At 41.2% G+C, this 27622-nt stretch overlaps 1 protein-coding gene across 2 annotated transcripts in view; it reads left to right on the top strand.

Moving 5' to 3' along the window:
* The window catches only part of IntS14 (integrator complex subunit 14), a 52146-nt gene that overhangs the window by 21383 nt on the left and 3141 nt on the right, over positions 1–27622 (top strand). The window contains exons 3-4 of one of the 2 annotated variants that reach the window (XM_067766968.1): positions 25871–26061; positions 26129–27594. In XM_067766968.1, the coding sequence (XP_067623069.1) occupies positions 25871–26061; positions 26129–27417 (1480 nt within the window). In that variant the 3' untranslated portion in view covers positions 27418–27594. The remainder of the gene's footprint in view (positions 1–25870; positions 26062–26128; positions 27595–27622) is intronic. The other variant, XM_067766967.1, reaches the window with a different exon arrangement.

Here is a 27622-nt window from a genome sequence, read left to right as displayed (position 1 = left end):
TTTTCCAACGTCAGGATTTCTTTTTCCTTTCTTAGGATTTCTATCCTTTTGTTCAGTTCATCTTTTATATGTTGTGGACTGTTAGGCATTTCCCCGAATAATATGCCTGCAGCTTCTTCAGTGAACTCGGTTGTGGTATTGGCCATAGTGGCAGCGGTGGTGATGGCGTCGGTATTGGCAATGACAGCGCCGGTGGTGATGGCGTCGGTAGTGGCAGTGGCAGCGGTGGTAGTAGCAGTGGCAGCGGTGGTAGTCAGCGTCGGGAATGGCGATGACAGGGGCGGTGGTGATGGCGTCTGTAGTGACAGGGACATCGGTGACAGCGGCATCGGTTACGGCAGCATCAGCAGTGCCGGAAGCACCAGAAATAATAATATCATTGGTAATGTTTTAGTTATCCGCGGCAAATGAATCATTTGTATTAATAGCTGAAGGAACGCGTACTGCAATATTGGTGGAAGGGATTTGGCCAGTCCCAACCACGTTTTTTAACGATTTCCGCAACTGCGTTGTTGTAGCTGTTTGTGGAAATTCACCCCAGCATCAGCCAAGATATTGGCCATTTCCTCACGAATGTTCATTTTTCAATTGTTTTTGTGGTACGTAAGTTCTTTTTTCACACCTGAGCTATAATTCCGGTTTATTTGTAATAATAATGCCAAGGTTGGGTTTTTTTTTTCCGTTCGCATTCAGTGCTCTATTCTCAATCAATCTTCTTTTTTTTTTTCGTGTCTACCTCACTGCCATATTTTCACATTTTCTTTAAACATCTTTCTTATAATAAGCTACCGATGTTTTCCTACAGAGGGCTGCGTCAGCTAAGCAAGAATCAAAGCGAGCACCTGATTGGCTGATCGCCAGATTCTTGCCTAAAAGACAGCGCTGCCATACTTATATTTTTCACATTACACCTTCTGCTCGTGCAACCGATCTGACTGTTAGATGGCATTGGCTGCAATCCATCCAGTGACTATTAGGGCTGGCACACAATTATTACTAACGACGAGTGTCAGTACCTTCATTTCTGATGGATTACAATAAATTAAAAAAAAAGAAAAAAAAAACACTGTCTTGACCGGACGCAGCGCTCGGACAAGTATTTAGTTCAACCAAAATGACATGAAAAGAAAAGTGCAGTATTAATATTTAATATTAATAGTTACTTTATTTTCAAGTATTCGGTCAAATTCAATAATTAATATATATATATATGTATGTATTTAACAGATTACCTCTAATTGCTGGATCTGGCTGGAACACGTCTCGCTGCGTTGAAGTTTTAAAACAAGTGCCCGAATGCAGGATTTGATCTTGCCAATTTTACCGGTCGAACTGTTTATTTCTTCCAGCGATGATTTAACATAGCTAGCATAAAGTTCGACCGCTAATGTTAACTAAACAAATTACGAGGGCGACCGGCGAAGTTTAAAAGTTTTAGCTCTAGGCCTAAACATGCCGGCCCCCTTGCGAGACGCAAGGTAATTACCAAAGGACGTATTCCAACCACGAGTTCCAGGAGTTGCTTAAAACTAAAGATAAAACTATCTCTAGCTCCGGTCCCAATGCAGTCACCTAAAGTCTAGAGGAAAGGAGGAAATTAAATAATAAACGTGGCAAATTTTCAATAGTGCAATAAGTTTTATTATTTAAATTCAATTCATCGTATCTTATCAGAATTTCATTACAAGTTTATACGATACTCTACAATATAATAAATGGATAAAAAAAGTATAAAATCATTCAGCATGCGCCCGATAAGACCCACCCGAATACTGTATTCTGAGCCAAAAGTGGGCCCAATGTGCCAGCAGGAATTGCGCCCAGCAAAATTTTTGGATAAATTTCCGCACCTAAAACCAGTTCTACTGGTGCGGCCACATGGAATTGCGGGTCAGCGAGCTTCAAGTTGCAGTAGTGGCTCGCTATCGCCACATCAATATTCCTCACAGGAGTTCTTCTTTTAAAATTGTTTACGCAGACCGCATGCGTGGTGATGGTCACTGACTGGCCATGCTTCCCCCGCAACCGAATAAAGCACCCCATCTGATTGCCTATCCAGTCCGTATGTAAGCACAGCCCTCGTGCTAACGCCGTGGAGATAAGTGTGGTTGTAGCGCAAGGATCGATCAGTGCGCGCACTGGCCGTAAACGACCTCGCATCTCAATCTCCACCATCGCTGTCGGTGTGATCGATGTGAGGCACTGGATAGGCTGGGGTGGCATTCTTTGGTCCATTATGGCTCCCGATCGGAACTGTATCGGGAGGTGGAATGCACGGGATTCCACTCTCCCCTGCTGGTATTTGAAATCATTATGTGCGCGTTTGTGGGCTCGGGCTGCACGACGCTGGTTTTTCCGCGGTTGGAAAGTTTTCATTTCCATTCCGCCTTGTCTTTCATGTTGTAGAAGCGGCCGGAAGCGCTGTGGTTCCGGTCCGCGCGTGGGGACTGGGAGGAATGCACGCGATTCCACTCCAAACACCTCTGCTGGACGGAAAGCAGATGTTTCCGCTCCAGCATCTTGTAAATCATAATCTGAGTCGTGGTGGAGATGCCAGGATTCCGCTCCGACCTCAGATGCATACAACGAAATTGCATCGCTTTCACTCGGTTCTTTTCTCTTTGGTCTGTCATCATCTTTCATGTGCAACATGGTGTGGTGATCGTCACCGCATTTTTTACATCTGCCTTCATGAGTGCACTTCGCTGCCGTATGCAACGACGACAGGCAGTTGGTACAGTAGTATTTTTTGATGGCAATAATCCATCGCTCTTCTGGCTTACTTGCACGAAATCTTGGGCAAACTCGTAATGGGTGCCTGTTTTCGCACACCCGACAGAACAAGGAGTATAAATTTGCTTCGTATTTTTTGCGTATGGCAGTGAAGCGTGTCATTTCTGCAATAAATAATACATTTTTTGTTTTCAAAAAAAAGGTATACACTTCTGGAGTGGCGAGCAATAATTGAATTCTAAATGGTGGTTGTTGGCAATAGGGTTCACAGATTTTACAGTAAAACTCTTAAGCTATCATGGAACATATTTATTGACTCGCCAAACATATTCATTTGACTTGCAAATGATATCCTCGGGCCCGCAAAACAAACAAACAAAAAAAACACAAGATAATAGCGCGAAAGTACTGTTAAAAGTCATTGTTAGCTATTTTTCACAAAATTGCATTTTGACTGACAATCTTGTTTGATGGTCTCCACGCACCTTAATATGCTTGACCACCATATGCTTGAGGTGGGAGGTTATCGAAATCGATTTGGTTTCGATAACCTTATCTCATACATAAGTTTAATTAATTTGCTGGTTGTAAGAGAGGCGATGATGGACCAATGTCTTGACCGGACGCAGCGCTCGGACAAGTATTTAGTTCAACCAAAATGACATGAAAAGAAAAGTGCAGTATTAATATTTAATATTAATAGTTACTTTATTTTCAAGTATTCGGTCAAATTCAATAATTAATATATATATATATGTATGTATTTAACAGATTACCTCTAATTGCTGGATCTGGTTGGAACACGTCTCGCTGCGTTGAAGTTTTAAAACAAGTGCCCGAATGCAGGATTTGATCTTGCCAATTTTACCGGTCGAACTGTTTATTTCTTCCAGCGATGATTTAACATAGCTAGCATAAAGTTCGACCGCTAATGTTAACTAAACAAATTACGAGGGCGACCGGCGAAGTTTAAAAGTTTTAGCTCTAGGCCTAAACAAACACCCTTCTAGTTTTCAGATATGTTATATATATTAAATCGACCTTTCTAAAAATTTTTTTTTAAATCGCTTGGTCTTTGAAGTGTTTTCCCAGTTTGAAAAAAAAAATAAAAAAAAATTTTTTTTCAGTGTAATATAGAATCTTTACAGTATATGTTTTCAAAGGTGATTTTAATACCTTTCTAACGGTATAAAAATTTTTGAAATCGGTTGATTAGTTTACGCGTGATATCAAAATATCAGAAAGTAACCAAGAGATGCATTTATTTAAAAAAATTAAAAAAAAAACCCCATTTTAGTTTTCAGATATGTTATATATATTAAATAGACCTTTCTAAAATAAAATTTTATTTTTCAAAATCGCTTGATCTGTGAAGTGTTTTTTCAGTTTTAAATTTTATTTAAAAAATTTTTTTTTCAGTGTACTAAAAATTTTTACAGTATATTTTTTTGAAAGCTTATTTCAATACCTTTCTAATGGTATGAAGATCTTTGTAATCGGTAAAGCCATTCCGTAGTAATCACACTTTAAAAGTACCTATTATCGTCATTTTTCTAATATTTTCGGATATTTCGATACCTTGCCACGCCCACAATTTTTCGAAAATGCAATTTCTAAAAGTGAGGTTGTGTTTGGGTGAGTTAGATGTAACCCCATGCAAAATTTCATCAAATTCTGAGGGGGTCGGGTTCAAAATGTACGTTTTTTTCAGCCTTCGATATGAAATTAATTCATCATATGTAATACCTGCCAAGATTTTAAGGATTTTTTATTTCGCCCTGCAGAACTTTTCATTTTCTTCTACTTAATATGGTAGGTGTCACAACCATTTTATAAAGTTTTTTCTAAAGTTATATTTAGCGTCAATAAAATAATCCAATTACCATGTTTCATCCCTTTTTTCGTATTTGGTATAGACTTATGGCATTTTTTTCATTTTTCGTAATTTTCGATATCGAAAAAGTGGGCGTGGTCATAGTCGGATTTCGTTCATTTTTCATACCAAGATAAAGTGAGTTCAAGTAAGCACGTGAACTAAGTTCATTAAAGATATGTCGATTTTTGCTCAAGTTATCGTGTTAACGGCCATGCGGAAGGACAGACGGACGACTGTGTATAAAAACTGGGCGTGGCATCAACCGATTTCGCCCATTTTCACAGAAAACAGTTAACGTCGTAAAATCTATGCCCCTACCAAATTTCAAAAGGATTGGTTAATTTTTGTTCGACTTTTGACGTTAAAACTATCCTAGACAAATTAAATGAAAAAGGGCGGAGCCACACCCATTTTGAAATTTTCTTTTATTTTTGTATTTTGTTGCACCATATCATTACTGGAGTTGAATGTTGACATAATTTACTTATATACTGTAAAGATATAAAATTTTTTGTAAAAATTTTACTTTAAAAAAATTTTTTTTTTTAAAGTGGGCGTGGTCCTTCTCCGATTTTGCAAATTTTTATTAAGCGTACATATAGTAATAGGAGTAACGTTCCTGCCAAATTTCATCATGATATCTTCAACGACTGCCAAATTACAGCTTGCAAAAGTTTTAAATTACCTTGTTTTAAAAGTGGGCGGTGCCACGCCCATTGTCAAAAATTTTACTAATTTTGTATTCTGCGTCATAAGTTCAACTCATCTACCAAGTTTCGTCGCTTTATCGGTCTTTTGTAATCAATTATCGCACTTTTTCGGTTTTTGAAATTTTCGATATCGAAAAAGTGGGCGTGGTTATAGTCCGATATCGTTCATTTTAAATAGCGATCTGAGATGAGTGCTCAGGAACCTACATACCAAATTTCATCAAGATACCTCAAAATTTACTCAAGTTATCGTGTTAAGGGACGGACGGACGGACGGACATAACTCAATCAAATTTTTTTTCGATCCTGATTATTTTGATATATGAAAGTCTATATCTATCTCGATTCCTTTATATATGTACAACCAACCGTTATCCAATCAAACTTAATATACTCTGTGAGCTCTGCTCGACTAAGTATAAAAAAATGTACCTCCAAAGTCTGCACATCTATGCCAATGCTAAAAGGACACAGAATGTGTATAGGCTGGGCTGCCCCAAGGTAATCCCTGGTACAACGGGCAAAAACACTCTCATAACTAGTGGCTAACAGGGTAATGTTCTCCCTAAAAATTGGTTAAACAAGTCCCTCCTTAAGCGCAACGCTTGAATTATACAATAAATGAAAAAATAAAAAATGTGGACTTGCAGCCAATTTATCAAGAAATTGCGGTGTCGGTTTATAAGATTGGGTGCCTTTGATGGGGATGCTTCGCCTTGCACACTACAGCGTCATCCCAAAGCGTCGACTCGTAGGTCCTTGCACCCTCCCGCCTATAACGAGGGGAGCCTCCTCGTGGTGGCACCTGGTAACGCCTTTCAGGCGGCTAATTCGAGCGGCGACTTTTTTTCGTAGTCCAAAGGCCAGTACCTTACACAGAGGTACTGGGCGGGAGGCCAGCAACCTGACCAGCTCGCACCCCAAGGCCTCCACTAGTGGACCTGTCACTCAGCGTTTAGCGTATGACGGTGAAGCTGCTGGGGGCTCTAAGGGCGTGGTGGGGGTCAGCTATTGGGCCAAGGTCGTTCCAAGGAGAATTCCGGCAAAGCCAAACCATCAGGAGAAGCGTACTGCAGCGTGAATCCTTCGTAGGCATGCTACCTCACCGATAAGGTAGGACAAGGTACCTGCTGAGGAGTGGGTGAAGGTGCAGCAAGATCTTGCATGGCCGAGGATGGTTATGCCGGATTTCGACGAAAAGATGTACGACAAAGGGGAAGCTTCGAAGCGCCAGCGTTCAGCGGATAAAGTTACCCCAAAGGCACCGAAGAGGGCCAAAACGCAGGGAGGGTGGGCACCGTCTTTCGCTGAGATAGCCAAAGATTGGAAGATCATTGGCGTGATTGATGAGAGCAACACCGAACGTACGATCCCTAAGCAACAGTGGAAGTGGATCGAGGCCGCGATCTCTAGTGTAGCACGGCAGGTGCTACGAGAAAACCCTGGAGCTCCGCCCGAGTGCACCGATGTGGGATGGTTCCAGGGTAACGCAAAACTGATTGTCTGTGGGGACAACAGGTCTGTGGACCTGTATCAATCAGCGGTGGCTCGTATTGGGGAGGTGTACGCGGGTGCACGCCTAAAAGTGGTGGAACCGAAGGATATTCCATCGCACCCAAGAGCGAAAGTATGGGTTCCAGTGAATCCTTCGGAACCTTCTGAAATTCTGGACACCTTTCAGGATTTCAACCCCAATCTCCCGACGAAGAACTGGCGGGTAGTCAACGTCGAGAAAACAGAAAGGGCGTCGATGCAGGTAGTCCTGCTCTTAGATGAAGAAAGCCTCGAGGCCGTGGGTAAGTGTAATTACACGGTCAACTATGGTTTCAAAACGGTAAACCTTAAAGTATATAAGGCTAGTGCGGAAGCCTTGGTTAACCTCGCATCTCTTGAGGAGGAGAAGGAAGCTCTCAGTGAGCATGAGATGGAGGTTGACGTCAGCAAGGCGGAGGAAAGAAGCTGGTATGCTTCTGCTAGCTCAGACGGTGGCTCGGTTTTTAGAAATCTCTACTCTGAGGGCCGGCTTCTGCGCGAAGACGACGCGGACGCTACACACGGAGGAGGGAGGAAAGCAGTAAAGTGGTGAGGGTCCTCCAAATAAACCTTCACCATTGCAAAGCAGCATCAGCTGCGCTTCTGCTTCACTTGTCTTCGGGTGAGGTGGATATCGTTCTGGTTCAGGAGCTATGGATCACTGGTAATAGGATCTGTGAGTTAAGGACTCCAAATTACAGGCTGTACAGCGCTCATAATAAGGGTAAGCTTCGCATATGTATCTTAGCCAAGGCTAATCTAAATGCTTCCTTTTAACCTCAATTTAGTGACAGTGATATGACAGCGATTAGCGTCGAATGCCCGGAGAGGAATTACAAGGTAGCATCGTTCTATCTGGCCCACGACCACCAGGGACCACCCCCATCAGCTACATTCAAAGAGTTCGTGGGGTGTGCAAACCCACGGAACGAAGTTCTAGTGCAAGGGGGCGACGCAAATGCCAACCACAATCAGTGGCGCAGTTCTGACACAAATGAGCGAGGTGAGTTACTGTATAACTACTTATTGAGCACAAATCTTAGTATATGCAATAAAGGGAATGACCCCACTTTTATTACAAGCAACCGAAGGGACGTGCTTGACATCAATTTGGTGACAGAACCTTCAGCGACCGTATTATTTCTATATTTAAATGAACACTCCTCTGATCACATGTATATAAGCTTCTCTATTTCCGAGTTGCCTCCTGAACCTAAGTATATACAAAATATTAGGAATGCTAACTGGGGTTACTATAGGAAGCTTATTGATAAAAGTTTATGTGAGGTGGTGCACCAACCCAGAAATGAGGAAGAGCTTGATGAGCTCGTCAATACTTTTAGTCAGCGGTGTAAGGCTGCTCTTGATGGGGCTTGTCCCATCAAGAGGATGAAGAAATCGCATAAGCCACCTTGGTGGTCTTCTGATCTGCATAAACTCGGGAAAACTTGAAGAGGTGCTTTTAACAAATCTAAGCATGACGGCCACGAATCATCGTGGGTACTTTATAAGACCAACTTAAATTCTTACAAATTAGCTATCCGAGCAGTCCAGCGCTTTTCCTGGACAAACTTCTATAGCGGGATTGAATCCACATCTGCTGCCTCCCGTTGAGGAGGGTGCTCGCCAAAACGCAAACGCCATTAGGTTGCGTCCAAAAAGGAGATGGTACCTGGGCCGATTCTAGCACGGACACCTTGAACATACTCCTAGATACACACTTTCCAGCATGCGAGGATGTGTCTGTAACCGTAATCATCGGAGCGGCACCCTCACATCAGTTAATTAATGATATTACGGATGATGGAAAGCTAGACTGGGCCCTATCTACTTTTGGGCCCTTCAAATCAGCGGGGTCGGATGGCATCTTCCCGGCCCAACTGCAACACACTGCCGAACTAATCATGCCATGGTTAAGAGTTATCTTTAAAGGCTGCCTAAGTCTTAATTACGTACCCGCTTTATGGAGGGAGTTTAAGGTAGTATTTACACCAAAGGCGGGGAAAGCTTCTCACTCAAAACCCAATGATTTCGGACCCCTAAGCCTATCCTCTTTTCTCCTTAAGACCTTGGAAAGGTTTATTGAGAATTTTATCAGAAGATCGATAGACCCATCACTTCTTTCACAACATCAACATGCTTATTATAAAGGCAGATCAATCGAAACTGCTCTGCACTCCCTGGTATCTGTCATTGAAAGGTCCATCTACCTCAAAGAATATACACTGGTGGCTTTCTTGGATATAACAGGGGCCTTTAATAATGTTACTCCGAAGGCAATTACCTCGGCTTTACCGAATCTGAGCATAGACGCATGTCTAGCTGAGTTTATATACAAACTTCTTACTCGAAGGAAGATTTGCACAGAGCTTGGAGGACACACGACCCAGAGGATGGTAAATAGAGCACCCCGCAAGGAGGCGTTCTCTCTCCATTGCCCTGGGTGGTGACGGTCAACCAACTACTACAACTCATGGATCTGAGTGGTCATAAGGTGATTGCGTACGCAGATGATATCTGCGTTGTTATGCGGGGCAAATTTCCTCAGACACTCTGCAATCTAATGGAGACTGGTTTATCAACCATTTGTAACTGGGCAAAAAGCTCGGGGCTCGGGGGAACATCCGGACAAAACTGAGCTTGTCCTCTTCACAAGAAGGTACAAAACGCCGAACCTCATACCTCCCAAGGTTAACGGCGTAAACCTAGTTTTCAGCGATAAGGTGAAGTACCTGGTCATTCTGGATAGGAAACTACTCTGGAGAGACAATATTGCGGACAGTGTAAAGAAAGCAAAAACTGCGTTGTTTTCTTGCAAAAGGGCAATTGGAGTCTCGTTGGGTTTCTCTCCAAAAGTAGCACATTGTTTCTATACAGCTATTGTGCGCCCAATTCTATTGTATGGAGTTCTGGTCTGATGGCCGGCGCTCACAAAGGCCACGAACCTCAAACGCTTACAAAAGGTTCAGAGGAGTTCGGAGCTCTGTATTAGCGGCGCTCTTGTTTCCACTTCCAAGGATGCACTCAACACTATTCTGCACCTGCCACCACTGGATTCGGTGGCTAAAGAATTAGTCGTTATCGCGGCCCTACGGATTAGAGAAGCTGGTGGCTGGAGGAATGGAGGTGGTGGCCACTCTAATATCTTGAGCACTGAAGTCCCAGTTTCAATACCATTACTCACTGACATTTGCACTCCCTGCAAAATTTCCACTAAGTATTACACAGTGTGCATTTCCACACGGAAAGAATGCAGCATGCTGTTCGTGGTGCCATCAACATACTGATGGCTCCAAGCTCGACGGGAAGGTGGGGGGTGGTATCTTTTCACCGGACCTGGGACTGGATATCTCCTTCCGGCTTCCTGACCATTGTAGCGTCTATCAAGCGGAAGTCTTAGCAATACGCAGTGCTGTAAATTAGCTGGCACTTGTGCCTAAAGACGGGAGAAGGGTGATCATTTTCTCGGAGAGCCAGGCCGCACTAAAGGGCTTGGAACTCATGTGTCGACAACACAAATTCGATCACTGAATGTTGCAGATCTCTTAATGAGATGGCCCAGCGATTCAGAATTAGCCTTGTATGGGTACCTGGTCACGGGGGTATTGACGGCAACTGTGTAGCTGACGAGCTGGCCAGGAAAGGTACGACCGCCCACATCCTTCCTGAAAATGACTCGGTAGGTATACCAATGGCCTCTTTTAAGTTCCGTGTGAGCACGAACACTATAGGTAGGGCGAATATGCTCTGGTCAGCGCTTCCTACATGCGAGACACCAAAGTTGGTGTGGCCATCCTATGATAAAGGTCGCACTAACACTCTCCTGGCCCTGAATAAATCAGGGCTTTCGACTCTGATAAGGGTTCTTACCGGCCACTGCTTGATAGGTACTCACGCTGCTAGGATGGGCGTCGTATTGTACGATTATTGCCGCAGCTGCAGATGTATTGAGGAGGAGGAAAGCGTGCAGCACCTAGGGTGCCACTGTCCGGCACTGAGCAAAAGAAGGTTGGCCGCTTTCAGTCAACAATTTTTAATTGATCTCGCGGAGTGCTCTAGGCTCGACATTAGGGCGTTAGTTAAATTTATTGTTTCCACAAAGTGGTTTGAACCGCAGTAGCTGTTAGAGCAAGGGTTGATTTAACCGTTTCGAGGGCATTACAATGGGCCCATTGGTGGCCTAAGTGTTGGGCTGGGAAGCAGTATCCTTGGCCCGGTCCTTTTAACCTAACCTAACCTTATAAGGACCTCCTTTGAGCAAGCAATTGACCAACGTGTATGTTTTGTCAAAATGTTCTGAGCAAACGGCCACTTAAGAAGGCTATATTCACTTGCTTTGCATACTTCGATCCATGTTTCTTCTACCAAAACAATTTTCGGGAGCTCGAAAAACTTATTAAAAACCTTTTTTTCTAGGCTGATATTTCGTATTAAAATATTTCCATTTAATATGAAATCAATCAAAATTAGAAAAATTCGTAACATTTTTCAATCTGGTAGCTTGTTTTGGTGAAATTGTCATTGTCCCCGCAAAAGTCTATTGGCTAACGTCACACTAAATGGAACTACCTCCATTTTTTGTATAATGATACATACTACTATTTTGTTTTGTTGCATTAGTCAAGGATTTGTCGGTTGACCGCAGTGCGTGAGCGTTTTTGAACCGATGCAACTGAAATTTGTATCTATGTTTCACATCTACACTACCTCTATGTATTACTTCTACAAATGAAGTGTGTCCACTATTCACCGCAACCGATTCAGCTATAGGTTATACACTACAACAGGTGTGTAACTCCGCCTTTCGGTACAACATGTTCTGTAGCTAGTTATTTAACCACTGCCGCTACATGGGTCTCCTAAACATCATCTAAGTGAGGATAAGTGTTTTTTTTTTACCCGCAAACGTAGACGTACATACGTGTAAAAAACACGGCTACTGTTTGGTTGTTGTTGTTGTTGTAGCGATAAGGTTGCTCACCGAAGGCTTTGGGGAGTGTTATCGATGTGATGGTCCTTTACCGGATACAGATCCGGTACGCTCCGGTACCACAGCACCATTAAGGTGCTAGCCCAACCATCTTGGGAACGATTTATGTGGCCACATTAAACCTTCAGGCCATTCCCTCCTTCCCCACCCCCAAGTTCCACGAGGAGCTTGGGGTCGCCAGAGCCTCGTCTGTTACTGAAACAGGATTCGCCGCGGATAGGTGAGGCTGACAATTGGGTTTGGAGAAGCTATATATTGCGCTGGCAACCTGAAGGGATGCGCTACACAGCCCCTTGAATCTGGTATTTTAGTCGCCTCTTACGACAAGCATACCTACCGCGGGTATATTCTGACCCCCTAACCCGTTGGGGGGCTACTGTTTCGTATTACGAATTGATGTTACCAACCTAAAAAAGTCATGATTTGACAGAGCTGATTAAGTTGTGGCGGAAATTTAAGTATTTGCAAAAGTGTTTTTTTATTAGTAGCAAAATGGATATTGGCTTAGATTTATTATCCCTGTAATTTTTCAGATTTGTAAGTTATTATTATTATTATTATATATTGGAAAATGAGTGACGATTCACTGCTTTACACTGGATAGGAGCAACACTACCTTCGTCTCTCTGGTTATTATATTCGGAATACTAGTTTAGATAGATTGATATGTACATATGTATATATTGTTTTGTACTGTGTTTGTTATTACTGTAAAATACAATAACTTATAAACTTAACTCTAGCTAACTCTAGATTAGCTTTTTAAGTTCAGATAATGAGAGAAATTCGTTGATATTCTTGATGGATTCTATGTCGTAGCTTTTCAATGTCTCCGACGGGGTGTTTCTACCAAAGATGTTGGCCCGTATAGTCGAAAAATGTTGGCAGTTGTCAAGTAGGTGGGTGACGGAGACTGCGGCAGCGTTACAGAAGTTACACTGTGGAGTTCCTGAACCCGTGAGCATATGGCTATGCGTAGATATCGTATGGCCAATTCTTAGTCTGCAAAAATATGTAATGTCCTTACATTTTGCACCCCTTGGGAGGATTGGTTTCACACCTCTTACATTAATGGCTGAATAGTGGTTATGGATGTTTTTCCATTCTTCGAGCTTGGCTTTAGAAATATGTGCTTTGGCAAGTCTATACACATCTTCTTTCAACATGAAAGGTATTGTTATGAGTGGTTGGTTCACTGCTAGCTTGGCTCTTTCGTCAGCAGCTTCGTTACCTGGTATTCCAACGTGGCTTGGAACCCACATGAAATTTATTGAGTTGTTTCCTAGTGCCAGAATGCTGCGAATTGAGGAGATTAGATAATTTTTGTTAGGTGTGTTGAGTATTGATCGAATGGTGGATAAGCTGTCTGTGCATATAACGTGTTTCACCCCAGAATGCAGAGCATATTGTGCTGCTTCAAGAACAGCATAGGCTTCAGCCGTGTAGATGGAACAGAAAGTTAGCATGTGTCCTACTGAAATGGTTTCATCATTCGAGTTTATAACAGCAAAAGCTGTGGAGTTCGTAGTTTTTGTGCCGTTCGTATATACAAATGTCCAACCTTGATCTTTTAGGGTTGTAAAAATTTCTTGGAAGGATTGCTGGTTGTTGTTGTTGTTGTTGTAGCGATTAGGTTACTCCCCGAAGGCTTTGGGGAGTGTTGTCGATGTGATGGTCCTTTGTCGGATACAGATCCGATACGCTCCGGTAACACAGCACCATTGAGGTGCTGGCCCGACCATCTCGGGAACGATTTATATGGCCACATTGAACCTTCAGGCCATCCCTCCCTCCCCACCCCCAAGTTCCATGAGGAGCTTGGGGTCGCCAGAGCCTCGTCTGTTAGTGAAACGGGATTCGCCGCTCGAAGGTGAGGTTGACAATTGGGTTGGAGAAGCTATATATTGCGCTACACAACCCCTTGAGTCCCTGCTGGTAGTTTACTGGAGTAGTTGTGCTTTTTTTGTATGATTGCATGTCGACAATTAAGAGTTTGTGTGGTTCAAACCACGGATCGGGTCGCTTGTAGTCGAACTTCTCCAGCTTGATGGGAATTCCTAGTTCTTTGGCTGCATTTATACATCTAGCGATAGCTTATGGGCGCATTGTATAAGTTTTATTGTCAGCTTATATAGAGTAAGCGTTGTTCTTTCTTTAATGGAAGGAAGGCCAGTTTCGGTTAAAGTGGCTGCCGAAGGCGAGGTCGGGGACGCTCGTATGCATCTTCTGGCTGCTGTGTGATATGCGGGCAGAATTACTTTCATGTTGTTCTTCGCACTGTCCGTAGATCGGGAGTCCATAGTCAATTTTCGACAGTATAAGAGCTTTGGTAGCATTGACGAGGGTTGTTGGATGAACAAGGCTATATTTTGATGATAAATATTTGATTATGTCCAATCTTCTTACAACGGCTTTTTTCAGATACAAACAATGATCTTTGTACGTAAGTTTAGAATCAAATACAATGCCTAATATTTTCATAGTACAATTTGCTATGTTTACATTATTAAAAGATAGATTTATAGGTGGGCAAAGCTTTTTATTACATATATGGAAATGTTTGCATTTACTGAATGATATTTTGGCTCCCGAGTCTTGGCCCCACTTTGTTAAGTCTACTAAAATTTTCATGAAGTCGTCTTGGACCACCGATAAATCTTTACATTTGGTGAAAAGCAGTAAATCGTCGGCATAGATAACATGATTGTTTCTTTTGTGGCTTAATATTATTTTGTTCATTTCGTTAAACGCGATTATGAAGAGGTCTACTGATAATGGCGATCCCTGAGGGATGCCATTCACTAGTTTATATGTATTTGAGAACTTATTATTGACTTTTACTGTGAATAAACGGTTGGTTAAAAAATCTTTAACAAAGTTATATATTCTTTTTCCGATTTTCCATCTCGAAAGCTGTTGAAGAATTACATGAGGGCCGATTCTATCGTATGCTTTCTCGAAATCAATGCTAAGGACGGATGTGTGGTTTTTTGTTGACACGGCCGAAGTGGCGAAATTTTCAAATATAAGTAGGGCGTCCAATGTTCCCTGGTTTTCTTTAAATGCTACTTGGTGTGAGTCGAATAGGTTATTAGACACTGCGAACACATGATGCGTTTAGCAACGATCTTTTCCAATATCTTACTTAAGCATGGCAAAAGAGATATTGGTCTGTAACCAGCTATGGATGTCGGGGGTTGATTCGCTTTTGCAATGGGGAGAACTGATGCGTTCTTCCACGCATGCGGTAGATTGCCTTGATTGAATATATGGTTGTATAACTCGATGACCCTGGTCTTGACTTTGGTTGGTAAGTTTTGAGGTAAAGGGTATGAAACACGGTCCCGCCCTGGAGTTGTTCCTATCATTGAGCTAAGGGTTACTTCCAGCTCGAAGAGGGTAATGGGGGACTCTATTTTTTGGGCTCTCGGGGAAACCGACTTAATAGAGTATTCTTCGGATAGAGTTAGATTTTTTTTGAGAACAAAGTCTTGATGAAAGTTGCAATCTTTAGCATAATTGGACCAAGTAAGACCAAAGTGATTTGCAATGTCTGCCGAAGAGTATATGGGGCCATAAGTTGAGTCAATTACTTTTACCGATGATGGGGTGTGTGTGCCCGAAAGCCTCTTAATGTTGGACCAGATTTTACTGGGGTGGCAAACTGGGGTATAGAACTAGTTAGGGTTTCCAGACTCTCACGTTTTGCTTCCTTTAGCTTATTTTTGAAAGAGGCATTTGCTTTTTTATATTCCAACAGATTGGGGGTAGACCGGTGTTTTTTGAAATTATGCCACAACAATTGTTTTTGGTCCCTAAGTGTTGCAAGTTGTTTAGACCAGTATGGTACGATGCTTTTGTGGCGTTTGTGTTGTGTTTTGGGTATGGCACGAATAAGTTTTGTTAAATTGGTAGTTTCTTTACTAATGTTAGGGGATTGTGGAAATTTTGTTTAGAACTAATTTGTCAACTGTTGAAATAGAGGCCAGTCCGCTTTCTCTACTATAAACTTCGGTTTAGGCGTACCTGGGTTAGATGAAGCAGTGGTCAATTTTGTGTATAAATAAAAGTGGTCGCCTCCATTGGAGTTGTGAGGATGTCGAGCATGAAAGCTTAGGAGCTAAACCCGCCGAGCACATACACACATCTACTTGAGTAAAAGTTTGATGAGTTGTAAAGTGAGTTGGGGACAGGTCGTTTAGGACGATATAGTTGTTTAAGAGGATCAAATCCTCGAAAATTCTTCCTCTTGGGTTAACTGAATCGGATCCCCAAAATGGGCTCCACGAATTAATGTCTCCTACTAGCAGTATATCTGTCGAAATACTGGCAGTTATGTCCATCAGATTCTTGAGGTCGAAAGGTTGTTGTGGTGGAATGTAAATGGATACAGTTGTAAATTTAAAACCGATATTAACTTCAATGGCAATGACGGAAATCGGAGATTGTATATTCAGCAACTTGTGCGATATTCCTTTTTTGACCATGACACATATACCTTGTTTTGACGTATTATGTGGAAGGTTGTGGAAGTAGCTATGGAAAGAATTTAAAATAGGTGCAGATTTGTTGAATGGAATGTGTGTTTCCTGTAAGGATACAATGGAGGGAGATAAATCTTTTAATAGTAATTTTAATTCGTTGATGTTATTATATAGTCCGTGGATGTTCCACTGGAGTATATTAAAAGTCATCATGAGGTAACTGATTGCTCATCGTTACATCTTCAGATCGATCAACTGCGGGATCCGAATCCGAGTTGGCGAGGTGAAGTACCGATTGCTGCTTAGCAGCTCATGGGTTAAGCGCGTAATTGGCGATAGCATCGCCGAGTTTGACGTAGAGTCAACTGGTTTAGAAATATTTGAGGTTGTTGGAATTTGATTGCTTGGTTTAGTAACAATAGTGTTACTTAAAGTTTTTGGTGTTTTATTGGTAGATTTTAAGGTTTCCAGAAAGTTGGGTGAACTTAGTGATAGCGCCTGATCACTCAGGTGCGGGGTATTATTGCTTGTAGGAACATGTTCTTTTTGATTGGTAGTTGAGTTGATGGTTGTATTTAAATTGGTTACTGAAGCGGTGTTGGTAGTTTTATTGCCGGATAAGATACCAGCTAAGGAGAATGGAGATGAAGTAGCGGGACATTGAGCAGAGTAAAACTCCCTTGCCTGTTTAAACGTATATTTACGTTGTGTTTTTATTTTAAGGATCTCTTTCTGCTGCAAAAATTTGGGCATTTGTTGAAGTTAGATGGATGTTCTTCACTGCAATTGGCACACCTGATGCGTGTGCATTTGATGGCGCATTTGAGTGAGGGGGTAGGCTGCATATTTGACATAATGGTGCGTTCGTGCAGTGCTTCATTGTGTGGCTTAAAAGCTGGCACGATTTGCAACGCATGGGGTTTGGAAAATACTCTCTTACCTTGACCTTGTACCAAGAGAATTAATGGTTTCTGGTAGTTTGAATGCATCGAAAGTAAGTAGGATAACACCGCTTGGAGTGGTTTTATTTTCTATCACTCTAGTGAACTTGAAAACGTTCACTACCCCCTCAGATGCTAGCTCTTTAACTATTTCGTCATCTGGTAGTGACTTTAGGAATGGCGCGAATATCGTTCCTTTTACGAAGTTGAGGTTGTCATGATATTTGCAATTAATTTCGCATATACCCGGAAGTTGTTTGGCGGCGATAAACTTTTCTGCTGTAGCCTTGTCTTTGACCAGAAGGAGGAGGTTACCGTCTCTAAGCTCGGAAATTTGCTCAATATCCTTGCTGATTACGTTCAGAGATCTCTGAACAGCGAAACATGAGTACTTCGATAGTGGTTTTTGTTCATTTGCTGAAGCAACAACAACGAATTTCGGATTCGATACTGTGATTCTGGGTGTACGTAGCTCAGGGAACTCGTCACGGATTATTGGTGGTTTTTTTTTGCGTTTTGGGCCATAGGATAGAGCTGCGAACCTATTATCCCCTGCATTGTAGCCTCTAGTAGGCATGGTAAGATAATATTAAATTTTTTTACTATTAGCAAAGCACGTGGTTTGTTTGCAAAAAACAAAAAACTATAAAGGAAAGTGTATATATATCCAACTGTAGTTGTTGGTGTATAACTGCACTGCGAAAATGAATTAACAGAGAGATCTATTGAAAATACAACCGTTCTCTATGAAAGCTAGTCGATGACTGTGAGATTTGTAAGTTATTTTCGGTTACGTAAGGAATCATTTTGCTCCTTATTAAACCAAATGAATGAACATTTCCAGAAACGCGATCGAGGGACAACTTTACCCCTATTCTACAGTTATGCGCTACACTCCGAATCCTTGATGACGGCAGCTATCAAAAATGCTGTGGAATTGATTTTAGTGCTGGACTGGACATCATCTACAATTATTAAAGAGGTTTTAGATATTATTCATATTCTTGCGAAGTGGATTAAAACCCAAATGACTGCAGAGGAACAAAGCCCTTCAAAAATCGTATTTTAATCTAAAACAGAATTTCCAGCAGTAGTGGGTAGTATTGATGGGACTCACGTTCGCAAAACTTCACCTATTTTGGCTACATCCGAACTGTGGCTTGCCTTGTCCAACTTGGGGATGCCGTTCGATAAGGTCAAACAGTTTTTCAATGTAATCTTTCGTTGAAACATGGTTTTTTCTATAAATGTGTACAAAATTGCTGATTATAAAGTGTGTTTAAATTAATTTAGAAAAGGTTTAATAACCCGCTTTAAATTTTTTTATACTCAGCTGAGCAGAGCTCACAGAGTATATTAACTTTGTTCGCATAACGGTAATCCGTAACGGCATAAACTAATCGAGATAGATATAGACTTATGTATGTCAAAATGATCTGGGCGAAAAAAGAAATTCATTAAGCCATGTCCGTCTGTCCGTCCGTCCGTCCGTCCGTAAACACGATAACTTTAGTAAATTTTGAGGTATCTTGGTGAAATTTGGTGCGTAGATTCCTGGGCGCTCATCTCAGATCGCTATTTAAAATGAACGAAATCGGACTACAACCACGCCCACTTTTTCGATATCGAAAATTTCGAAAAACCGTAAAAGTGCGATAATTCATTACCAAAGACGGCTAAAGCGATGAAACTTGGTAGGTGCGTTGACCTTGTGACACAAAATAGAAAGTTAGTAAAATTTTGGACAATGGGCGTGGTACCGGCCACTTTTAAAAGAAGGTAATTTAAAAGTTTTGCAAGCTGTAATTTGGCAGTCGTTGAAGATATCATGATGAAATTTGGCAGGCACGTTACTCCTATTACTATATATGTGCTAAATAAAAATTAGCAAAATCGGATGACGAACACGTCCACTTAAAAAAAAAATTTTTTAAGTAAACTTTTAAAAAAAATTTTTATATCTTTACAGTACATAAGTAAGATATGTCAACATTCAACTCCAGCAATGATATGGTGCAACAAAATACAAAAATAAGAGACAATTTCAAAATGGGCGTGGCTCCGCCCTTTTTCATTTAATTCGTCTAGAATACTTTTAATGCCATAAGTCGAACAAAAATTTACCAATCCCTGTGATATTTGGTAGGGGCATAGAGTCTATGACGATAACTGTTTTCCGTGAAAATGGGCGAAATCGGTTCAAGCCACGCCCAGTTTTTCTACACAGTCGACAGTCTATCCTTCCCCTCAGCCGTTTACACGATAACTTGAGTAAAAATCGATATATCTTTACTAAACTTAGTTCACGTACTTATCTAAACTCACTTTATCTTGGTATAAAAAATGGCCGAAATCCGACCACTTTTTCGATATCGAAAATTACGAAAAATGAAAAAATGCCATAGTTCTATACCAAAAATGAAAAAAGAGATGAAACATGGTAATTGGATTGGTTTGTTGACGCAAAATATAACTTTAGAAAAAACTTTGTAAAATGGGTGTGACACCTACCATATTAAGTAGAAGAAAATGAAAAAGTTCTGCAGGGCGAAATCAAAAGCCCTTGGGATCTTGGCAAGAATACTGTTCGTGGTATTACATATATAAATAAATTAGCGGTACCCGACAGATGATGTTCTGGGTCACCCTGGTCCACATTTTGGTCGATATCTCGAAAACGCCTTCATATATACAACTAAGGGCCACTCCCTTTTAAAACCCTCATTAAAATCTTTAATTTGATACCCATATCGTACAAACATATTCCAGAGTCACCCCTGGTCCACCCTTATGGCGATATCTGGAAAAGGCGTCCACTTATAGAACTAAGGCCCATTACGTTTTAAATAACCATGAACACCTTTCATTTGATACCCATATCGTACAAACGCATTCTAGTCACCCTTGGTCCACCTTTATGGCGATATCTCGAAAAGGTGTCCACCTATAGAACTAATGCCCACTCCCTTTTAAAATACTCATTAGCACCTTTCAATTAATACCCATATCGTACAAACACATTCTTAAGTCACCCCAGGTCCACCTTTATGGTGATATCTCGAAAAGGCGTCCACCTATAGAACTCAGGCCCGCTCCCTTTCAAAATACTCATTAACACCTTTCATTTGATACTGTGACGAATATGAGTGATACTCACATCCCTAGTCTGATGCTAAGTAAATGAAGTCACAACAACAATAAAGCAGACAGTCACTTGTATCTACATAAACGAATAAATCATTATATATGTACGTACACGCAGCAGAGAAGAGATGCACAAACACGTGCAGATATCTGAAATGCTCCTAAAGGTATGCAATTGTGATTGTGGAAGTGTCGCTCACACATACAAGCGCATGGGGTATGAGAGAAGCTATAAAAATTATACGTCTGTAGTTGTAGCTGAGAAATTTATAACTAACTAAGTAAATTCTGGAAGCGCCTAGAAGATGCCACGAGGAAATCACAGAGTATAAAAGGATCAGCGGTAAAGGCGATATGGGCAGTTTCAGTTAAGCACGCTATCTGTCGGGCAATAGATCAGTTTCAGTTTGGTTATTAAGAAAGCTAGTTGCAAAGTATAAGTGTTATTGTGAAGTACTTTAATAAAGGCCATTTTTCCATTATTCAATATTGGAGTTATTTATTCAACAGTTCAGTGATTCGAACGTTAGCAGAAGATTGCAAATAAGGGGAATTGCGGTAAATTCGTTACAATTGGTGTCAGAAGAGGAATTGTTGAATAAATTCCAGAGGACAACAAGGACATGGCAAAGTTCAGTGAATTGAAGATCCAGCAACTGAAGAAGGAGTTTGAGAGCAGTGGATGGAATACAAGCGGCGTTAAACTCGAACTGCAGGCACGGCTACGAGAGGCAATGGAAGCAGAAGGAATTAACGTGGAAGAGTATGTCTTTCATCTCGATGTCGACGAGACAACAACAAAAATTGAAGAGAAAAACGAAACATCACAGACAGTTACCAGCACAGACTTGAACGCGATTTTGGCTGCAATATCTGCTCAAACATCGATACTGTCATCTCAACTTGAAGAGCAGAAGACATATATGGCATCCCAGCTGGAAGCACAAGAAACGCGTCTGTCACAAATGTCGACACAGATAACATCCAAGATGGAAGCACAGGAGGCACGCATTTCAGAAATGTCATCACAAATGTCATCCCAACTGGAATCGCAGGAGACACGCATCACATCGAAGATTGAAGCACAATTGGATGAACAGAAAACACACATGGCGTCACAATTTGCAGAACAATTAAAAGAGCAAGAGGCACGCTTAACATTACAACTCGAAGCACAGGAAGAGCGTATCTCAACGAAGCTGGAGGCACAGGAAACAAAAGTCTCGTCGCAGCTGGAGGCTTTTAGTGAACGACAAGATAAAATGGAGGCCGAGATGAATGCTTCGAAAGATCGTATACAGGAGTTGCAACTAAATCGCCCAGCTGTTTCAGCAAGCAATCCAAAGGTAAAAACACCATCCTTTGACGGTTCTGTTCCTTTCCAAGTCTTTAAGCTACAGTTTGAGAAGACCGCAGCAGTGAACAACTGGAATGCTGAAGATAAAGTTGCAGCTCTATTCGTAGCATTGAAGGGGCCAGCAGCCGAAATCCTACAGACGATTCCCGAAGGAGAGCGGAACAACTATGAAGCATTGATGGCTGCTGTAGAACGACGTTACAGAACTGAGCATAGGAGACAGGCATACCAAATGGAGTTACTGAACCGCTTCCAGAAGCCTGGTGAGACATTGCAAGAGTTTGAGTCAGATGTTGAAAGGCTGTCACATTTAGCGAATGTGGACGCACCCGTGGAATACACTGAAAGGGTAAAGATTCAGAGCTTTATAAATGGCATACGGGACGTTGAAACAAAGCGAGCTACATACGCAAGCCCAAAGCCAACATTCGCAGAAACGGTGTCACAAGCTCTGATTCAGGAAACAACGTCGCTTCTGTGTAAGCCAGTTTTCAAAGCACGCCGTGTGGAAGTAGAAAGGGCAGAGCGGGTAGACGCAATATTGGAGGCGCTGAAAGGATCGCAAAAGCGGAGTGAAAAGTTATCAAATGCTTCAAATGCAGGAAGCCCGATAACATTGCACGTCATTGCGATCTTGGTCCTAATAGTTACAGCAATGTGGGTGGCCGTAAACGCAAAGTTGGAGGAGATGAGCAAGAGCGTGTCAGATGTAAAGAACGAAAACTTGCCCCAGCTATTGACTGTCCTGTGATATCTGTGTCGCAAATTGGAAGAAAATCGAGCAGTCTTGCCGTCGAAGGAAAGCTGGATGGCAAGGAGCGTGTACTGACTGTAGATACGGGCGCATCTCATTCCTTAATCCGATCTGACTTGGTCAACAGGAGAGTAAAGCCGTTACCTGGAGCAAGGTTGCTTACGGTCACTGGCGAGTATAACCAAGTCCAAGGAGAAGTGGTATGTGAGGTATGAATTGGAAAGGTCATGGTTTTACACAAATTCATTGTGGCGGAGATTGTTGATGAAGTCATATTGGGAGTGGACTTCTTAGTTGACCATGACATCAGGATCGATATGAGGAGAATGATTATGCGCTATAAGAACCAGGATGTGCCACTTAGCTTCAGTTTGGAAAAGGGGTTCAGCAGTAATCGAGTACTGGTGGAGAAGAGTCGACAAAGACCACGAAAGTCAAAGGTAAAAGTTGATGGAACGAATGGGCCAAATAAAGCGAAATCAAAAGTACCTGCGAGAGAACCACTGGCATTGACAGAACCAAAGGGACGCACGAAAACGACTGAAGGAATTTTCCAGAAAGAATGCAAGGATGGTTCCAAGCCAGGGCGCACCACTGTTGGGAAACGTCGGAACGATACTGAATATGTGAAGCCAATCCGTCAAGAGCAAGCTCTTCAAAGTAGTTCATTGGCCAAACAACAGAGTGTGAGGGAACGATCAAGGATAATGAGTAGTAAGATTAAACGCAGATACGATGAGTACAACAATTCGGAAGGTTTCTTGGAGGGAGATTTGGTACTGTTATACAACCCTCACCGGCGGAAAGGTGTTCCTCCCAAGATTCGGTGCAGTTGGGAAGGTCCGTACAAAGTTGTGAAGAAGATCAGTGATACCATCTACCGTATACAAACCACCGGGAAACCACAGAGTAGAAGAGTGGTAGATGCTAGCGCCGTTTAGATCGGAAGATTTGTCTGACCGGGACGCTCAGACTTAGGTGGAGGGCAGTGTGACGTATATGAGTGACACTAAGTGATACTCACATCCCTAGTCTGATGCTAAGTAAATGAAGTCACAACAACAATAAAGCAGACAGTAACTTGTATCTACATAAACGAATAAATCATTATGTCTAAACATATGTACGTACACGCAGCAGGGAAGAGATGCACAAATACATGTAGATATCTGAAATGCTCCTAAAGGTATGCAATTGTGATTGTGGAAGTGTCGTTCACACATACAAGCGCATGGGGTATGAGAGAAGCTATAAAACTTATACATCTGTAGTTGCAGCTGAGAAATTTATAACTAAGTAAATTTTGGAAACTCCTAGAAGATGCCACGAGGAAATCACAGAGTATAAAAGCATCAGCGGTAGAGGCGCTATGGGCAGTTTCAGTTAAGCACGCTATCTGTCGGGCAATAGATCAATTTCAGTTTGGTTATTAAGCAAGATAGTTGCAAAGTATAGTGTTATTGTAAGGTACTTTAATAAAGGCCATTTTTCCATTATTCAATATTGGAGTTATTTATTCAACAGTTCAGTGATTCGAACGTTAGCAGAAGATTGCAAATAAGAGGAATTGCACTAAATTCGTTACAATACCCATATCGTACAACACACATTCTAGAGTCACCCCTGGTCCACCTTAATGCCGATATCCCGAAATGGCGTCCACCTATAGAACTATGGTCCACTCCCTTTTAAAATACTCTTTAATACCTTCCATTTGAAACCCATGTCATACAAACATATTCCAGGGTTACCCTAGATTCATTTTGCTAAATGGTCATTTTCCCTTATTTTGTCTCCAAAGCTCTCAGCTGAGTATGTAATGTTCGGTTACACCCGAACTAAGCCTTTCTTACTTGTTTTAATTTTTTCCGGTAACGTTTTACAAAACGGCACATCATCTAATTTTTTTTCAAAAAATATCAAAGGTGTTTCGACATCAGTTTTTAGAATCCGAAAGCGGAAAATAAAAATTTTATTTCTGTCGAAAGATATTTATAAAATCCATAAAATGGTTCCGAGAGGGTCCGAACCATGGGCCCGATCCATAGTTGTTTTGCACAGAATACCTTTCTGCGTTGGCGGCCTTCGGCCGCGATTTATGACAATAGCTCTGGGTGGGCTCAGTGTGTGTGTGTACAACAAATCTGGCAATATACAACAACCAGATGAAAGTTTAAACCGATTTTTTACTTACATATATCTTTTGATAATAAGTGGGGCGTCGTCTTGTAAAACGTTACCTTTTTTCCAAACAACTGCAAAATTTTCTGAGACAACTGCTAGTAATCAGATTGTCAGATTTTGATGTCTTTGACAACTACATCATCACAAGGTCGTAATTCTGAACTTCAATTGTAACTTTCTCAACTAAACCTGAAAAAGGTATAGAAGATACAAATTTATCAAGTTCAATGAAGAAAAGAACAAGTTAAAAATATTGTGACGAATATTAGCATCACTAAGCTGATACTAAATAAATAATCACGCAACAATAAAAAACATGAAGCAGCCACTCGTATGTATATACATGAACACATCAATCATCATTTACACACATATATAAAAGGCAACACAGATGTAGTCATCAGCCGAAGTTGTTACTCACATATACATACGCATATATGTAGCTCAATTACCAAGCAAGAGATACAGCAGTTCTAGAGGGCGAAACATCTAGACTTTAGTAGAAAGATGCGAATGAAGCAAGGGGAGTATAAAAGCAGCGCAAGCTGAGTAGTCAGTAATCAGTTTTGATTTAACCACGCTATTTATTGTGAAGTACTACTCTCAAAGTAATCTAAGGCAGCACTTGAGGAAAAGATAGACAGATGCTGCTACCAACATGCAAACCAGTTGGACGGCCGCTCATGCGCTAAACGTCGCCGGTCTGACCGCCTGGCCCAATACAAACAGAATCGGTAAACACCTCTTTTAGAGAAACCAGTTATCAATATACATTTTACACCAACCCTTGCAAAAGAAGAAAGAAGACTACCAAGAGAGACACAAGTCGCTCTGGCTGAACTTCGTTCTGGATACCGAAACAGGTTACACTCTTACTTGTCCAGAATTAACTCCGACATACGTAATGTATTTCCTCCATGCGATGTGTCCCCACACGACACCAAACATTTTTTTCAATTGTAATGTGGAGCCTAAGCCTCTAACAGCAACATCCTTGTTAAAACTGCTAGTTTCCTAGGACCCCAATGAAAGGACTTTTAGTACAATATGTGACTTGTCGCACCACAACAACCAGTGGTAACACAACAACAACAGCTTGTGTATATATATATATATATATATATATATATAATTTAAAACTAACCATAAAATGCTATCTTTCAGATTCGGCAGTACAGCCCTAAAAGGTTTCCTACAAAGCTATGTGGACAAAGAAAATGAGCCAGAGTACGATTGGATTTCGCAGCTCAAAGCAGTAAAACTCAATTTCATTTGTATGGGTGTCCATAGTGACTATTACTTTACGCGTGCATTTCCACTATATCAGCAGTTAATTGATTTCATAGGGTTAAAGGGTAATTGATGCTTGCATTCGTTAAAATATCCACATATGTTTATAGGCTGCCTATATTTTTCATACAGGACAACTCTATATGACTAAAACACCGAAAGATGCATCTGAAACATCCGACAACGCAGCCAATGATACGACCAAAGCACTAGGTAATTCTAATCTTAGTACATCAGCCCCTGCCTCATCACACAGTCATAAAAGTGAACTTGGACGCACCGCTATGTTTGAGCTAATTGAGCGTGTGTGTGAAGCTAATTTCAAACCATACGAAGTCTTACTTAAAGTTGGTGGCTATTTCCGTTTGGAATGTCCGGTAATAATATGGCCGCCACCGGCGCCATTTAAAACTGAAAATGGCGTAAAAACTGACTTGAAACTATCACAAAAAATCGAAGTATGTGGTTATTTGTCGCTCTCTGATATTGGTTCACCTGCTTCGCTAAGTCGTCATTTAGTTATACCTAAAGTAGATCGTGAAAAACCTGCACGACGTTCTTCTGAAAAGTCAGGTTCCTCAAAATCATCCTCTAATGCAAATACGAATACAAAAAGCCAACTGGATGTGAATCAACCAAACTATGAATATGAAAAACTGGAGCAAGATATACGAGATTTTTATACAAAAGATGTAAAGGAGAGCGGCGAGGAAAGCACCGAGGATAGCGAAACAAATTTAAATAAATCTGGCGGTAATAGTAGTTCAGTAATAATTCCTGCTGAAAAGGAATCAATGTGTGTACTATTGCATGGTGCCATGAAAGTAGAAAATTTAGCTGCATTAGTATTGCTGAACGATAATTGGTATGGTTTTCTCTATTCTTATGCGGATAGTAAGAAGAAATCAAATTTAATGTTGAACATATTACCACCTGGTAATAATGTCATACCATGGTTGGGTGATTTACAATTATTGGGCTTTGTTGAAGATCTATTGCCTGGTGAAACACACACCTTTCCAGTTAAAGCTGATAAACGTTCATATTCACAAAGTTGTGTAGTATGGATTAAAAAAGTAAGTCTTCAGTCTGATGTACAAAAAGTATTGCGTCATGCTAAAAAAATGCCTGAAAAGACACAACATTTCTTTAAAGAATTAAATCGTATACGACGTGCTGCTTTATCTATTGGTTTTGTTGAGTTACTCGAGGCGATGGCTACACTTTTTGAAAAAGAGAGTGCGCAGCTTACGATAAATGCAAATCCTGAATGTAGTTTACAACTTAAACATGCCGCTATAGAATTGCGTAAACCATCCAATCGTGATTTGAAAGTATCAATAGTACCGGTGCAAAAATTTGGTGGAACAAGCAATGCAGCGGATAATGCACCTTCTTCGGTGTCAGGCTTCGTATTTTAATAAGCTCATGTTTGCATAGTGATAAAATAAAACGTATTTCATTCCACCATTGAGCTGAGTTTCCAGAATTAGTGGGGTGCTCCTTTAAATTTTTCCTATAAACTGGGGGACCTACAATTTTTATGATTTTTATATAGTGGCGAACCCCTTTTACGGCGGCGACAGTAAATTATAAAAGTAAACAAAGATAAAAGATCTCGTGAAT

This window comes from Eurosta solidaginis, chromosome 2 (assembly GCF_040869045.1).
Source record: "Eurosta solidaginis isolate ZX-2024a chromosome 2, ASM4086904v1, whole genome shotgun sequence".
In the NCBI taxonomy this organism is placed as follows: domain Eukaryota; kingdom Metazoa; phylum Arthropoda; class Insecta; order Diptera; family Tephritidae; genus Eurosta; species Eurosta solidaginis.
The sequence above is the reverse complement of the archived record's forward strand: the minus strand, read 5'-3'. Positions and strand labels throughout refer to the sequence as shown.